At 41.1% G+C, this 17,814-nt stretch overlaps 1 protein-coding gene across 1 annotated transcript in view; it reads right to left on the reverse strand.

The window, feature by feature from the left end:
• Positions 1 to 1,012: 1,012 nt before the first annotated feature.
• SNX6 (sorting nexin 6) overlaps positions 1,013 to 17,814 on the reverse strand; it is a gene marked incomplete at its 5' end in the record, with an annotated part of 49,492 nt that continues 32,690 nt past the window's right edge. The window contains 6 exon segments of the mRNA XM_080706711.1: positions 1,013 to 1,103; positions 3,738 to 3,823; positions 3,908 to 4,067; positions 5,369 to 5,455; positions 9,460 to 9,499; positions 16,205 to 16,280. Coding sequence (XP_080562837.1) covers positions 1,050 to 1,103; positions 3,738 to 3,823; positions 3,908 to 4,067; positions 5,369 to 5,455; positions 9,460 to 9,499; positions 16,205 to 16,280 — 503 coding nt within the window. The 3' untranslated portion in view covers positions 1,013 to 1,049.

Here is a 17,814-nt window from a genome sequence, read left to right on the forward strand (position 1 = left end):
CACCACGCCCGGTTTCTATTTCACCCTTTTATCTCAAATATTCTACTTTTACTTACACACACACACACACACACACACACACACACACACCCATTCCTTACTGCAGACCTGTCTACATACTGGCATGATAGCTACCAAGTGGCTGGATGGTGTATGTCTCATGAGCTGGGGACGGAATCCAAGAAACTAGAGATCTGTGAGAGCGCATGCTCCTCCTGTATTTCAGGAGTAACTTGTTACCTGCCCCTGCCTATCCCACCTTCTATGAAGTGCACACAGATGAGCAGTTCATTTTTTCTAAAAGGATTGGTGAACTTAATTCCATATGCCATTTCAAGAGAAATATGAAAAAAACCCCAAAAGACCTACTCTAATATTGGAGTAGATTTATTATAGCTACTCCAAATTTTAGAGTGATACAATGACCAGAGTTAAAAACTATCACTGTTATCGCTGGTTGTTTTACAATAATTGGTTTAGTCTACAAGTTTAAGGCAAACATACTAATGCATTTGCTTTTCATCAGAAATCAAACTTATAAAGATTACATAAAGTCTGGCCCAAAAGTTCAATGTTCATTAATTAAGTCTGATTAAGATGATTTACAAGGATATATAAATGAACTAAGGGTATATGATGCTTTTAAAAATAAAAAAAATCAATGAAGGCAATCTATCTTGTTTGAACAATGTATTTTGAAAAGTTAACTTCAGAAATTATTTAAAGGTAAATAAGATTGGCAGCCATAAGGAATACTATTTATAAAATAAACACAGTTATAGAGGCTACTTAAAAAAGACTGAACTTTGGGCTTCTGAGTAGGACGAGTGCGCGATGACGGCCACTGCTCTGCAGACACAGCGTAGCATTGCACAGACTGGCTGCCTGTGCACAGCGCTGCTCCGCTGTTCCTCAGAAAAAGAAGAGTAGATGCACTTTGCCAGCTGTTTTTGTTTGTTTCCAGTGAGCATAAATGCTTAACATCATTAAGAAAACAAAAATAACATCTGAAGGAAGGCAGCCCTTTGAACAGGAAGGTAGAGTGTGGCTTATGTGTCTCCATTCAGCACCGCCAGGCAGTTCTGCAACAACTGCAGGTTCCCCTGCAAAGGAAGAAGAACAACGCTGAGCTTCTGTAGTCAAGTTAGTGTGGTGGCACACACTTGGAATCCCAGCATTTGGGAGGCTGAGACAGGAGGATCATGGTTCGAGGACAGCCTCATCTACTTAGTGAGGCCCTTTACAACTCAGTGAGACTCTGTTTCAAAATAAAGAATAAAAGCCATGTGTGGTGGCGCGCCCTTATAACCCCAGTACTTGGGAGGCCGAGAGAGGATCACACAGGTTTGAAGCCAGCCTCAGCTACTTAGTGAGGCTCTCAGCAACTTAGAGAGACTCTGCTTCCAAATAAAATATAAAATAGATCTGGGAGTATAGCCTGGAGTTAGAAGGCTCCTGGGTTCCATCCCCAGTCTCACACACACACGTGCGCACATGCGCATAAAAAATAGGCCTGAGGGGTGTCGCTCATAGGTGGAACACTCCTGGGTTCCATCCCCAGTACTGAAATATATATATATAGTGTGGCAGTCTTTCTGAAAATACAATTAGGCTGTTTCCCATTTCAGAAAATGTACCCTTCCAGAGCCTTTCTCTGGACATAACCCTTTAATCACGGCTTTCTCTTAAACTCTACTTCTGCTTCCCTAAATAAGCCTTTCATATTCTTATAATAAAATAAAATACAGAGTATTAGAAATTATATCACTTTAAGCCAGGAGTGGTAGCACATGCTTGTAATCCTAGCATTTGGGAGGCTGAGACAGAAGGATTGCGGTTTGCAGACAGCCTCAGCTACTTAGTGAGGCTCTTTGAAACTCAGTGAGACCCTGTTTCGAAATAAAGAATAAAAAAATAGGGATAGGGGTGTAGCTCGGAAGTAGAATGGTCCTGGGTTTCATCCTCAGTACCAAAAAAAAAAAAAAAAGAGCTTGGCATGGTGGCGCACGCCTGTCATCCTAGCGCTTGGGAGGCTGAGACAGGAGGATCGAGGCCAGTGGAGACCTTCAGCAATTTAGCAAGACCCTATCTGGGTGTGGTGGCACATGCTTGTAATCCCCGCACTTGGGAGGCTGAGACAGGAGGATCGCGCTGGTTCGAAGCCAGCTGTGCTGGCTTAAGAGACCCTGTTTCCAAATAAAAATATAAAAATAGGCCTGGGAGTGTAGCCTGGAGGTAGAAGGGCTTCCAGGAACCCCAGTACTGCCAAAAAGAAAAGAAATTATATCACTTTAAGTTCATTAAAATATCAGAATTTTGGAAACAGCTATACATTTATATTCAAATAAAGGCTTAAAGACATAAAATACCAGATTCTGCAGTAAATACATTTCTATCTCAACCAATATTAATGGTTTGGATTAACTGACATGTTCCAGTAAGTATAAGATATGCTTTCTGTGTACAAGTTTAATTATAGAACTTGATTTCTACTTATATGAAAGGCTTTTATATCCCTCTCCTAATTATTTACTTATTTATTTTTGTGTGGTACTGGTGATTGAATCTGGTACATTAACCTCTGAGGTACACCCTCATCCCTGTTTTTATTTTTAGTATTTTCTTTTGGTGGTACTGGGGATGAAACCCTTCTACTTCCAGGCTTCACTCCCAGACCTATTTTATATTTTATTTGGAAACATGGTCTCTTAAGCCAATGAGGCTGGCTTCAAACCTGCGTGATACTCCTGTCTCCACCTCCCAAGCACGAGGATTACAAGCGTGCGCCACCATACCTGGCCTCATCCCTGTTTTTAAAATTTTTATTTTAAGCCGGGCGTGGTGGCGCACGCTTGTAATCCCTGCGCTTGGGAGGCTGAGACAGGAGGATCGCACAGGTTCGAAGCCTGCCTCAGCTACTTAGTGAGGCCCTTTGCAACTCAGTGAGATCCTGTTTCAAAAAAAAAGAATAGCCGGGCGTGGTGGCGCACGCTTGTAATCCCCGCACTTGGGAGGCAGAGACAGGAGGATCGCGCAGGTTCGAAGCCAGCCGCGCGCGCTGGCTTAGGAGACCCTGTTTCCAAATATAAAATGTAAAAATAGGTCTGGGAGTGTAGCCCGGAGGTAGAAGGGCTCCCAGGAACCCCAGTACCACCAAAAAAAAAAAAAAAAAAAAAAAAAAAAAGAATAAAAAATAGGGGTAGGAGTGTAGCTCCGAGGTAGAATGTCCTTGGGTTCCATCCCCAGTACTGCAAAGAAAAAAAAGTAATACGTCCAAGCTACACCTCCAGCCCAATTTTTATTCTTTTCTTTTTCTTTTTTTTTTTTTAAGTTCTGAGGATTGAACCCAGGGCATTCTACCTCTGGGTTACACCCTCGGCCCTATATTTTATTCTTTATTTTGAAACGGGATCTCATTAAGTTGCAGAGGGCATCACTAAGTAGCTGAGGCTGGCCAAGAACCCAGATCCTCCTGTCTCAGCCTCCCAAGTACTGGGATTACAAACGTGTGCCACCAGGCCCAGCTATCTTTTTTTGGTGATACTAGAGATAGAATCCAGGGGGCACTCACCCCTAAGCTATATCCAGTTTTTTCTTGTGTGAGCCAGGGTCTCCCAAAATGTCCTAAGCTGCCCTTGAACTTGCCATCCTTTGCCTCAGCCTCCCAAGTGGCGAGGGTTACATGTATGAACCACCATGCCCAACAAAATGATTATCTATAGCATGACAGACTGTACCTTTGCATGCTTCAGTTCTAATTCTGCAAGTTCTACTAAGTTTTTCCTGAATGCTGCAACTCTTCTTGTCTTAAAATCTATAAGTTCTGGGAACAACAAAAAAGGTTTAAAATAACTAACTTGCATAACAATAAAGCATCCCCTATAATTAAAGGTTGATGTAACAGTACCTTGTTTTGCAGATTCAGATATTTTTTCAAACTTCTGACAACATAACTGCTGGGAAGTTTCAGCCTGTAGAACATCTTTATTCTTTGCTCTTGCTTTATCCAGGGCTTTGTTAGCATTTTCATAATCCACCAGTGACCTAGATCTTCGATAGAGAAGATCCTGCAAAACAAAGTTTCACATGTGTGTTCTACATTTCGCCATCAGAGACAACAGTTTTACAGTGAATACTGCATAACAGCTACTCTTCTAAATGTTTATTTTTATTTTGTTCTGACAAAATAAAATATATATAAATATATATAAATAATATATATATAAATATATATTTATATATATAAATATATATATTTAATTCTTTACTTTGAAACAGGGTCTGGATTCTGGAGGGCTTCACTAAATAGTTGAGGCTGGCTGCAAACCTATGATCCTTCTGTTTCAGCCTCCCAAGTACTGGGACTACAAGTTTGTGCCACCACGCCTGGCTAGAGGCCTGGCTAGAGACGTTTGTTTAAATAACAGCTTTAAGCCGGGTGTGGTGGTGCATGGCTTATAGTCCCAGTACTTGCGAGATTGAGATAGGAGGATCACAGGTTTCAGAACAGTCTCTCGGCAAAGCAGTATGACTGGCAAAGCAGTATGACTCTCGGCAACCTAGTGAGATCCTTTTTCTAAAAAAAAAATAAAAAGGGCTAGGGATGTAGCTCAGAGGCAAAACATCCCCGGGTTTAATCCTCAGGACCAATGAATGAATGAATGAATGAATGAATGAATGACAGCTTTATTGAGGCATTACTAGTAATATTCTCACTATTTTTGTTTTATGGTGCTTTCATCTTCAATTAGAGAATTTATACAGACCAAACTGTAAATCTATTAGCTATAGAACTGTTATTGGGGCAGTTTTTTCTTCTTCTTCTTCTTTTTTGTAGTAGTAGTGGGGACTGAACCTAGGAGCATTCTACCTCTGAGCTGCACACCCAGCCCTATTTTTTCTTTATTTTGAAACTGGGTCTCACTAAGTTTCGGAGAGCCTCGCTAAGGTAGCCAGGGCTGGCCTTGATCCTGCGATTCTCCTGCCTCAGCCTCCCAAGTACTGGGATAACAAGCATGTGTCACTATGGCTGGCTTGGCTTACAGGTTTTTTTGTGTGTGTGGTACTGGGAATGGAACCCAAGGGCATTCTACCTCTGAGCTACACCTCCAGCCCTATTTTTTATTCTTTATTTGGAAACAGGGTCTTACTGAGTTGCAAAGTGCCACACTAAGTAGTAGCTGAGGCTGTCCTTGAACCGCAATCCTCCCGTCTCAGCCTCCCAAATGTTGGGATTACAAGTGTGTGGCACCACGCCCGGTGGCTTACAGTTCTTAAAAGGGGGAAAAAACAAACTTCACACTTAAAATAACTTATTCTTTAATAATCATAACTCCAACTACCTCCAACAAATGAAAGATGAAATTACCTTGGCTGCTTGAGACTCTCTTAAGTAATATTTTAAAAGGTCAGAAAGTTTAAGGTCCTCGTCGGCAGACACTCGTGCTTCTATCTTCTGAAAGAGAAAGGAAGGCCAGGTCTGAAGTCAGCAACCACGTTCCGCTCTCACCATCTCTTCATCTCGCTTTGTTTCTTGTGGTACTGGGGGTGGAACCCAGGGGTCTTCTACCTCCAGGCTATCCTCCCAGACCTATTTTATATTTTATTTGGAAACAGGGTCTCACTAAGTAGCTGAGGCTGCTTCGAACCTGTGCGATCCTCCTGTCTCAGCCTCCCAAGCACTGGGATTACAAGTGTGGGCCATCACACCCAGCTTAGCATTTACTTCTTAATACTACTGTGAAACATTGAAGTTATAACCAGAATATTAATTCTTTTTTTTTTCCCTACTAGCCTCTTAATTTTCTTTACAATTTTGACTAAAAATTAGATCAGATCAAATGACATTAGAAAATTTATGGAAAGATCCTATATTTGATTCAAGTACTTGGCTAATGATGGGTTTCAATGTCACCTTTTAGCTTCACTTATTATATTATCTATTTATTTCAATGGCAATTGATATTAACATGTTGTTGTTATTATTATTGTTATTTTGTAGTACTGGGGATGGAACTCAGGGGCATTCTACCTCTGAACTATACTCCTAGTCCTATTTTTTATTCTTTATTTTGAAACAGGGTCTCACTAAGTTATGAAAGGCTTCACTAAGTAGCTAAGGTTGGCCATGAACCCAGATCCTCCTATTTCAGTAATCCCAAATACTGGGATTACAAGCATGTGCCACCATTCCCAGCTAGACACATTATTTTTTATTTTTATTTTTTATTTTTTGCGGTACTGGGGATGGAACCTAGGGACATTCTACTTCCAAGCTATACCCAGTATCGATTTTTTTATTCTTTATTTTGAAACAGGGTCTCACTGAGTTGCAAAGGGCCTAAGTGGCTGAGGCTGTCTGCGAACCACAATCCTCCTGTTTTAGCCTCCCAAATGCCGGGATAACAAGCATTGTTATCCCATGTATTTTAGTTGATAACAAGCATTGTTATCAAATGTATCACCATGCCCAGAGCTATCTTCTGTTTTGATACAGGGTTTCACTAAGTTTCTGAGAGCCTCACTAAGTAGCTAAGGCTGGCCAGGAACCTGTGATCCTCCTGTCTCAGCCTCACATGTACTGGGATTACAAGTGTATGCCACCATGCCTGGTTCATTTTACTGATTTTTTTTTTTTTTTTTTTTTTGCGGGTCTGGGGATGGAACCCAGAGGCATGTGACCTCTGAGCTATACCCCATGCCCACTTCCTTATTATTTATTTTTAAACAGGGTCTCACTGAGTTGCAGAGGGCCTTACTAAGTAGCTGAGACTGTCCGCGAACTGTGATCCTCCAGTCTCAGCCTCTGGAATGCTGGGATTACAAACGTGCGCCACTACGCCCAGCTCATTTTACTGATTTTTTTTTTTTGGGGGGGGGGCAAGGTTTTCTAGTTGTCTTCAGCAAACGGATTGGTTTCAATTATCTACTCTACCACTGCCAGCCTTATTACTTAAAATAACATGTCGCTGGGCATGGTAGTGCACGCTTGTAATCCCCGCGCTTGGGAGACAGAGACAGAGACAGGAGGATCGCACTGGTTCGAAGCCAGCCTGGCTGGCTTAAGAGACTGTTCCCAAATAAAAACATAAAATGGGTCTGAGAGTGTAGCCTGGAGGTAGAAGGGTTTCCAGGAACCCCAGTACTACCAAAAAAAGAAAAACAAAAACATGTCTACCACCAGACATGGTGGCACAAAAATAAAAGTGGGCTGGAAGCTGGGTGTGGTAGTACAAATTTGTCCCAGCACTTGGGAGGCTGAGACAGGAGGATCATGGTTCGTGGCCAACCTCAGCTACTTAGTGAGGCTCTCGGAAACTTAACGAGACCTTGTTTCAAAATAAAAAATACAAAATTGGACTGGGAGTGTAGCACAGAGGTAGAATGCCCCAGGGTTTTATCCCCAGTACTGAAAACAAAAACAAAAAACCCAGTAAAATGTACTTGAGGACACAAAAAAATAATCAGCAGATGTGGTAAAGCTGTGCCAGGAAAAAATAGGAAGTAGCCAAGTCAGCTAAAAAGATAGAGAACTCTCTAGTCCAGAGAGACTGAGGGTAAAGGATATATCACATCAACCAAATGTAATATGGGTTTTCATTTGGATTCTGACTCAAACTATACTGTAAACAGCCACTTATTGAGATAACAGGGAACATCTATCTATCTGTTGTATCTTTATACTGAGTGTTTGGTGACATTTGTGGTGGCCCATACCTGCAATCCCAGTACTTGAGAGGCTGAAACAGGAGGACTGAGACCCTGTTTTAATATAAATAATAAAAGCTGGGGGTGTAGCTCAGAGGTGGAATGCCCCTGACTTCTATCCCCAATAACACACACACACACACACACACACACACACACACACACACACACACACACACACACAGAGTATGGAGTTCTTGGAATGAAAGACCTATGAAATGAATGAATGAAAGCAACATAGAATGGTATTTTATAAGGAATTACATTAACATGCATATAGAAATCCTTTGCACTATTCTTTATTTTTTATTTGGAACTGGGGACATACCCCCAAGCCCTATTTTTTATTCTTTATTTTGAGAAAGGGCCTAAGTTGCTGAGGTTGGGTGTGAACCTGCAATCCTCCTGTCTTGGCCTCCCAAGTACTGGAATTACAATCATGCATCCATGTACCTGGCTTATTTTATTTTGAAAGAGTCTTGCTAAATTGCTGAGGCTGACCATGAACTTGAGATCGTCCTGTCTCCGCATCACAAGTACTGGGATTATAGGTATCTGCCACCATGCACAATGTTTGTCTTGCACTATTCTTTAAATTTTTCTATAAACCTGAATTATTAAAATAAAAAGTAAAGCTGGGCGTGGTGGCGCACGCTTGTAATCCCAGCATTACAAGCTGGGAGGCTGAGACCGGAGGATTGCGGTTCTCGGAAGGCCTCTGCTACTTAGGTCCTCCCCAACTCAGTGAGACCTTGTTTCAAAACAAAGAATAAAAAATTGGGCAGGGGGTGTAGCTCGGAGGTCAAATGCCTCTGGGTTCTATCCCCAAACCCACAAAAAAATAAAAATAAAAATAAATAAATAATAAATAAATAAAGTAAAAAAGTTAAAAAAAAAAAACCTACATGTACCCATCAGAATGGCTAAAATAAAGGTGAAAAACATATATCAGCCAGCTTGTGGCACAACCTGAATGCTCTCCTTCATGTCAGTGGAAGCGTCAACTGGCACAAGCAGTTTGGGAAACAGACCGCCAGTATCTACTGAACTTTTCACATGTAGACCCTATGACCCAGCAACTCCCCGCATACTTACATATACCCAACAGAAACTCATGTTTATGTTCTTCCAAAGATATACAATAATCTAAAGAACCCAAACCAAACACTACCCAAAATGCCTACCAACAGCAGAGTAAAGGAATGATCTATTCTATTAGATACTAAATCACCTACTGCCCTCTTTGTGGTACTGGGGATTGAACTCAGGAGCACTCTACCTCTGAGCTACACTACTAGCCCATTCATTCATTCATTCATTCATTCATTCATTCATTCATTCATTCATTTATTTATTTATTTATTGTGGGTCTGGGGGTGGAACCCAGGAGCATTCAACCTCTGAGCTACACCCCCTGCCCTATTTTTTATTCTTTATTTTGAAACAGGGTCTCACTTAGTTGCAGAGGCCCTCACTAAGTAGCTGAGGCTGTCCGTGAACCTCGATCCTCCGGTCTCAGCCTCTGGAATGCTGGGATTACAAGCGTGCGCCACCACCTTATTTTTTGTTTTGAACAGGGTCTTGCTAAATTGCTGAATCTCTGTGATCCTCCTGTCTCAGCCTCCCAAGTACTAGGATTATAGGTGTGTGTTACCAAACACAGCTGCGTGGCTCTTTTAACAGATTTTCCAGTGTATGATATTACAGTACAAATAGTTGTTGTGCTCTAGATCTCTACAATTTAGTACTTACTCTTGTTTTATCAAAAAGTTCTGAAACTTTGAGGAAAAACCTGGAAGAGAAAAATATTTTTATTAGAAATTATATTTAAAATAATTCTCTACTTCCAATGTTTAGAGATGATGCCCCCAAACCATATTAATATTATTTCATTATATAGAACAATCAAGTCTTAATTGCAGATTTCATTTAGTTCAACAAGAATCTCCCTGTACTTCCACCTATGTGAGATTACTTGAAATCTATTACAGAGCAGAACATGGTGGCACATGCTTATAATCCCAGTACATGGGAGGCTGAGACAGGAGGATTGAAGGTTCACAGCCAGCCTCAGCAACTTAGGGAGGCCATTAGAAACTTAAGTAAGACTCTTTCTCACTCTTTCTCTCTCTCTCTCTCTCTCTCTCTCTCTCTCTCTCTCTCTCTCTCTCTCTTTCTTTCTTTCTTTTGTGGGTCGGGGGGTGGAACCCAGGGGCATTCAACCTCCGAGCTACACCCTCTGCCCTATTTTTTATTCTTTATTTTGAAACCGGGTCTCACTGAGTTGCGGAGGGCCTCACTAAGTAGCTGAGGCTGTCTGTGAACCGTGATCCTCCGGTCTCAGCCTCCCAAATGCTGGGATTACAAGCATGTGCCACCATGCCCGGCTGACTGTTTCATTTTTTAATTTTTTATTTATTTTTTGTGTGGTGAGGGTGGAACCCAGGGGCCTTTCTGACTCCGGGCTACACTCCCAGACCTATTTTACACTTTATTGGAAACAGGGTCTCACTAAGTAGCTGAGGCTGGCTTTGAACCTGTGCGATCCTCCTGTCTCAGCCTCCCAATCACTGGGATTACAAAGCATGCGCCACCACGCCCGGCTAAGACTGTTTCAAAATAAAAAATGAGCCAGGTATGGTGGCACATGCTTGTAATCCCAACATTTGGGAGGCTGAGACAGGAAGATCACAGGTTCACAGACTGCTTCAGCTACTTAGGCCCTTTGCAACTCATGGAGACCCTGTTTCAAAATAAAGAATAAAATAGGGGCTGGGGGTGTAGCTTGGAGGTAGAATGCTCCTGAGTCCCATCCCTAGTACCTCAAAAAAAAAAAAAAAAAGGCTGGGGAAATAGCTCACATGTAGAATGTCCCTCGATTCAATCCCTCCAGCACCACAAAAAGAAATCTACTATAAACAATCTCCCCATTGCAAGATGACAGTTTAAGCCATATATTAAACTTAAAACATATCTTGATAGTCTTCAGTAATATACCATATATAATACTAACAAAGTTTATACATTCAAAATTATTATAGAGAACAATCATATGAAAGAGTCTAAAGGCTAATCTAATCTAAAAGACAAGACAAAAGCTGGAACAGTTCCAGACATTATCTGAGAGTTAATTTTTAAATATTTTCAAATATGGCTGCTTTGTTTTGAAAATTAACAGAAAAGGCTGGCTCAGGGGAACATACCTTTAATCTCAGCAATTAATGAGGCAGAGGCAGGAGGATCATAAGTTTCAGGCCAGTCTGGGAAACTTATAGTGACTGTCTCAAAATATAAAATAAAAAAGGACCTGGAATGTAGGTTAGTGGTATAGTGCCCATGAGTTTAATTCCCAGTATCACAATAAACAAATAAATAAATGAATTTAAAATTATACAAAGGAACAACCAATACCTATTATATTTTATTGGTATTTGGATTGAACCCAGGGGCATTTAAGGGCACCCCAAGCTCTTTTAATTTCTGATTTTGAAATAGGGTCTCTCCAGAAGGATCACAGATTAGAGGACAGACTCAGCAAGTAGTGAGACTCTCGTCAACCTAGCGAGACCCTGTTTCAAAATAAAAGGGACGAGGGGTAGCTTTGAGGTAGAATGCCCCTGGGTTCAATTCCTAGTACCACAGGGGGGAAGAAAGAAGAAAAAGAAATAGGGTCTGGGTCTCATTAAGTTGCTGAGCAAGCCCTTGAATCTATAATCCTTCTGTCTCAGTGCCACCCTGCCTGGCTTTGAATTTATTTTCATTTTCAAATGCTGTTATCAAGTAAAAATTATCCCAATGCTATATGGCTTGGTGTAAAGCTCAATTGTAGTAATAGTAATGTGTAGTGCAATCCCACTATCACTAAAAGGAAAAAAAAATAATTAGCCCAGCATCAAACTACTAAAAGGCATTCTGTGAAATATGTAATTATAATTGAATTAGGAAATTCTACTGAAAGCAAAAACACAATTTCCTTCCTTCCTTCCTTCCTTCCTTCCTTCCTTCCTTCCTTCCTTCCTTCCTTCCTGGGGATTGAACCCAGGGGCCTTCTAACAAGGGTCTCACTAAATGGCAGAGAGCCTCATTAAGGAGCTGAGGCTGGTTGCGAACTTCTATCCTCCTGTTTCAGCCTCCCAAGTACTGGAATTATAAGTATGCACCACCATACTTGGCTGGCAAAACCACAATTTAATGAACTTTGTGTGTGTGTGTGTGGTACTAGGGATGGAACCTAGGGGCATTCACCTCTGAGCCACACCCCAAGCCTTATTTTATTTTATTTTGAAACAGGGTCTCACTAGGTTGGTAAGAGACTCGCTACTTGCTCAGGCTTTCCTTGAACCTGAGATACTCCTGTCTCACTCAAATTCTCACTCAAATTACAGGCTTATCTATACCCACCTTTATTTTATTTTTTGTAGTACTAAAGATTGAACCCAGGCGTGTTCTACCTCCGAGCTATGTCCCAAACACTTATTTTGCCTTTTATTTTGAAATAGGGTCTAAGTTGCATAGGGATTCACTACATCGCTAAGGCTGGCCATGAACCTACAATCTTCCTGTCTCAGCCTCCCAAGTATTAGGATTACAAGTGTGTGCCACCATTCCTACTATGAACTTTGTTTTATGGAGGGGGGTGACTTTGTCTTGACAGATTTATATTTTTGTGTTTGTTTTTTCTTTTTTTTAAATTTTAAATTTTTATTTATTTATTTATTTTTTGTGGTGGTACTGGGGTTCCTGAAAACTCTTCTACCTCCGGGCTACACTCCCAGACCTATTTTTTAAATATTTTTATTTGGAAACAGGGTCTCTTAAGCCAGCGTGGCTGGCTTCGAACCTGCACGATCCACCTGTCTCTGCCTCCCAAACGCAGGATTACAAGTGTGCGCCACCACGCCTGGCATTTGTTTTTCATTTTAGTCTGAGAGATTGAACTCAGGGCTTCACACATGCCAAAGAAGCACTCTACCTCAGAGCTACACATACATCCCCAGCCCCCAGGCTTACGTTTGATAACATGACAAAGTTTATTTTTTTTAATCAAAGTCTTGGGAGGCTGAGATGCTCAGCAACACAGTAAGACAAAAAGAAAAAAAATTTTTGTGGTATTGGGAATGGAACCCAGGGGCATTCTACCTCCGAGCTATATCCCCAATCCTATTTTTTTTTTTTTTTTTGTGGGTCTGGGGATGAAACCCAGGGGCATTCGACCTCCAAGCTACACCCCCTGCCCTATTTTTTATTCTTTATTTTGAAACTGGGTCTCACTGAGTTGCAGAAGCCCTCACTAAGTAGCTGAGGCTGTCCGTGAACCGCGATCCTCCGGTCTCAGCCTCCCGAATGCTGGGAAGCGTGCGCCACCACACCTGGCCCCAGTCCTATTTTTTATTCTTTATTTGGAAACAGGGTCTCAGAGTTGCAAAGGGCCTCAATAAGTAGTAGCTAAGGTTGTCCTTGAACCTCGATCCTCCTGTCTGAGCCTCCCAAATGCTGGGATTACAAGAGTGAACAATCACTCCTGACTAAAAAAAATTTTTTTTAAAGGGCTGGGGGTGTTGCTCAGAGGTAGAATGCCCCTGGGTTTAATCCCCAGTACAACCAAAAAAAGGATTAACTCTTTTGGGGAGGTAGCATGTTAATTACTGCAAGCTATGGTATCTTGCTTTGTTCAAAAGCTTGGCTCTTAAATATATACTGAAACAATAAAACAATATGGTTCAGAAAAAAGAATAAACTATGAAAGTAGTTTCCCCCTTAAAAACTATTAAAAAATACATTTGATCTAGTTGTAGCAGCACTCACCTGTAATCCAGCTACTATAAATATGAGGTCAGTTTAGACAATTTTTCAAGACCCTGTACCAAATTTTAAAAAATAAAAAGAGCTACAAAAGTATCCCAGTGGTAGGCCGCTTGTCTGGCATGTGAAAGGTCCAGAGATCAATCCCCAGCAGTGCAATAAATAAAAATAATAATATACTGGGCGTGGTAGCACAGACTTGTAATCCCAGTACTTGGGAGGTCGAGACAGGAGGATTGCAGATTTGCAGCCTGCCTCAGCAATTTATTGAGATCCTCTGTAATTTAGTGAGACCCTGTTTCAAAACAAAATTAAATAGGGCTGGGGTGTAGCTCAGAGGTAGAATGGTTTTAGATTCAATCCCCAGTAACAGACACACACACCCCCAATATATGTGAACTATTTTTAAATAGAGAAGTTTAAATGGTATTATAGGGGCAACTAAAATTAACTACAGTGCACAAACGGGCGACCACAGATTACATGTCCACACTTGTAATCCCAGAACTTGGGAGGCTGAGACCGGAGATAGGGCTGGTGATGTAGAGGTAGACTGTCCCTAGGTTCAATCCTCAGCACAACACAAAAATTAGTTCAAGGCCATTCGGGGCAATTTAGCAAGACATTTTTTCAAATAAAATATAAAAAGGGCTTAAGATACATAGCTCAGTGGTAGAAGATCCTGTGTCCAAACATCAGTACTACTACAACAACAAAAGTCAATCTGACCTCCAACGAAACACACACACACATACACACTGTAATTCCAAAATAGGTGTGTGTGTGTGTGTGTGTGTGTGTGTGTGTGTGTTACTAAGGATTAAACCTAGGGCATGCTACCTCTGAGCGACATATTGGCCCCCTGCCAACCACCTTTTTTGAAACAGGGTTTTACTAAGTTACTGATAGTATAGCTAAACTGCTGAGATTGGCCTCAAACCTGCAATTTTCCTGTCTTAGTCTACCAACTCCTAGAATTATAGGCATGTATCACTGTACCTGGAGAGCATTTTTTTAATATAAGAAACAGCACTGTGAAATAAATTCTCTTACATACACACAAACAGTCCACTTTTATCCTATAAAAGACTGTATATAAGCTGGGTGTCCCCGGGTGTGATGGCACATGCTTGTAATCCCAGTACTTGGGAGGTTGAGACAGGAGGCTCGCAGGCTCAAAGCCAGCCTCAGCAATTTAGCAAGGCTCTCAGAAACCTAGTGAGACCCAGTTTCCAAATAAGAAATAAAATCGGGCAGAAGTATAGCTTGGAGGTAGATGCCTCTAGGTTCAATCACCAGTACCAAAAAAAAAAAAAAAAAAAAAAAGGCTAGGAATGGTGGCATATGCTTGTAATCCCAGTGCTTGGGAGGCTGAGGCTGAGATATACTGATCACAGGTTCAAGGCCAGTCTTGGCAACTTAGTGAGGCCCTCAGCAACTCAGCAATACCTGATTTCAAAATAATAAAACAAAACAGGGCTGGGGGTAGTGCAGAGGTAGAATGCCCCTGGCTTACACACACACACACACACACACACACACACACACACACACACTCTCTCTCTCTCTCTCTCTCTCGATTAAAAACAGTAAAATTATATATTAAAGCACATTTTACTTCTCAGATATAAAAACTATTAGAAAAAAGAGAAAAAAATCAATTTAAGTTTGTAAAAAGTTCATTATCAGCCAAGCGTGGTGGCGTACACTTGTAATTTCAGTACTTGGGAGGCTGACACAGGAGAATCAGTTTGCTGCCAGCCTTAGCTACTCAGTGAGGCTCTCTGCAAATTAGTAAGAACTTGTTTCAAAATAAAGACAGAAGAAAAAAAAAATAGGGCTTAGGGCATAGGACAGAGGTAGAATGCCCCTGAGTTCCATTCCCAGTACTGAAAAAAAAAGTTAATTGTCAATGTTTTTAATTAATTATATATATATATATATATATATCCCCCTTTCTTTTTGGTTGTACTGAGTGTGGAACCCAGAGGCTTTCTACCTCCGGGCTATACTCCCAGACCTACTTTATATTTTATTTGGAAACAGGGTCTCACTAAGTAGCTGAGGCTGGCTTTGATTCTGTGCAATCCTCCTGCCTCAGCCTCCCAAGCACTGGGATTACAAACATGCACCACCACCACGCCCAGCTAAAAAAATTTCTTTATACAGGTCTGGGGATGGAACCCAGGGGCATTCAACCTCCGAGCTACCCCCCCCCCCAATTTTTATTCTTTATTTTGAAACTGGGTCTCATTGAGTTGCAAAGGGCATAAGTAGCCAAGGCTGTCCAAACCACGATCCTCCAGTCTCAGCCTCCCAAATGCTGGGATTACAAGCATGCACCACCACTCCTGGCTAACAAAAAATATTCTAAAATGCCTGCAAACATTGTAAGTGTTTTGTTTGTTTTTGGTACTGGAGATTGAACACAAAGGCATTCTATCTCCAAGCTATATCCCCAGCCAGAATTTTTACTTCTTACTTAAAAATAGGGGTCTCGCTAGGTTGCCGAGAGCCTTTATAAGTTACCAAGGCTGGTTTTGAACCTGCGGTTCTCCTGTCTCAGCCTTCCAAGTACTGGGATTACAAGCATGTGCCACCACATCCGGCTTAGATTCTAAGTATTGGGTTTGCCTAGACTGCCAACAGAAATTTTGTTTTACTTATATTTCATGATCTTAATTAGAATCCTTACTTGCATATATCTGTAGAATCCTGAGTTCCTAAAGCATATAATGAAGAACCGATTCTATTGTAATCATCTGCAGCACCTATGGAGAAAATTTTAAAAGTTTAATTTAGTTACTGATTTGAAAATACTTACTGAGCACCTAACTGCAATGTGTAATATGAGATACCCAAAGTCTGGTAAAAAAAATGATATAAATAACTATTATACAACAGGATAACTATTACATTAGGTGTTTTTTTGTTTTGTTTTTCTGTTTGATTGTGGGGATTAAACCCAGGGGCATTCTACCTCTGAGTTACACTCCCAGACCTATTTTAACCTGATTAATTAATTTGTTTGTTGGTACAGGGGATTGAACCCAGAGGCTATCTACCGCTGAACTACACTACCAGTCTTATTTTTAATTTTGAAACAGGCTTTCACTAGGCTGATGAGAGTCTACTTGCTGTCCTCTAACCTGTGATCCTCCTGTCTCAGCTTCCCAAGTACTGGGATTACAAGCATGCACCACCACACCCAGATTTCATTTTTAGTTTGAAACAGGGTCTCACTAAGTTGATGAGAGTCTCGGTGTTGCTGAGGCAGGTCTTGAACCTGCAATCCTCCTGTCTCAGCGTTCCAAGTACTAGGATCACAGATGTGTGCCACCCCACCTAGCTGGGAAAGTGTGTGAATAAAGAGAACAACAGAAGTAAAGATCATAAAGCATAAAAAAGCATATTGTGGTATTATGGCACTGCAAGATGCATTAGGGAGCAGATGGAACTGAAGATAGAAAATCTCAGCTATTCAGTGAAGTCCTCCACTACTTAGTGAGACCCTGTTTCAAGAATAAAAAATAGGGGCAGGTTATAGTTCAGAGGAAGAATGCTTCTGGGTTCAATTCCCAGTACCGAAAGAAGAAGAAGAAGAAGAGAAAAAAAATGGAAAAGCTAAACCAGGTGTGTGGTGGCACACAATCATATAATCGCAGTACTTGGGAGGTTGAGACAGGAGGATCACAAGTTTGCAGCCAGCCTCAGCAGCTCAGCAAGGCCTTAGCAACTTAGTGAGACCCTGTTTCAACCTAAAAAATAAAGTAAGGCTGGGAGTGAAGCTCAGAGGTAGAACACCCCTGGGTTCAACCCCCAGTACAACACATACACACAAATAAATAAAATTAAATTTAAAAAAAATTAAAATAGGACTAGGAGTGTAGCTCAGACTTGAGGCAGAATATCCCTGAATCCAATCCCTGGTACCACAAAATAAAATTAGATAATAAAAAAAGAAGAAAAACAGTATGAAAAACCCTCAAAAAGTTTAAAATGAGCCAGGCGTATTGGTCCATGCTTGTAATCCCAGTACTTGGGAAGCTGAGACAGGAGGATTACATGTTTGCAGTCAGGCTCAGCTACTTAGTGAGGCCCTCCAGACTTAGTGAGACCCTGTTTTAAAGAATAAAAATAGGGCTGAGGGTGTAGCTCAGAGGTAGAATGCCCCTGGGATTTGTGGTACTAGCATCCCCAGTACCACAAAAAAAAAAAAAAAAAAAAAGCTGAAGGACCTTGAAGTTTTCACCATAACTAGTGTTTGAGAAGAAATGTTTAACCTCATTTAAACATTTTACAATG

This window comes from Muscardinus avellanarius (assembly GCF_963383645.1).
Source record: "Muscardinus avellanarius genome assembly, chromosome: 12".
NCBI lineage: Eukaryota > Metazoa > Chordata > Mammalia > Rodentia > Gliridae > Muscardinus > Muscardinus avellanarius.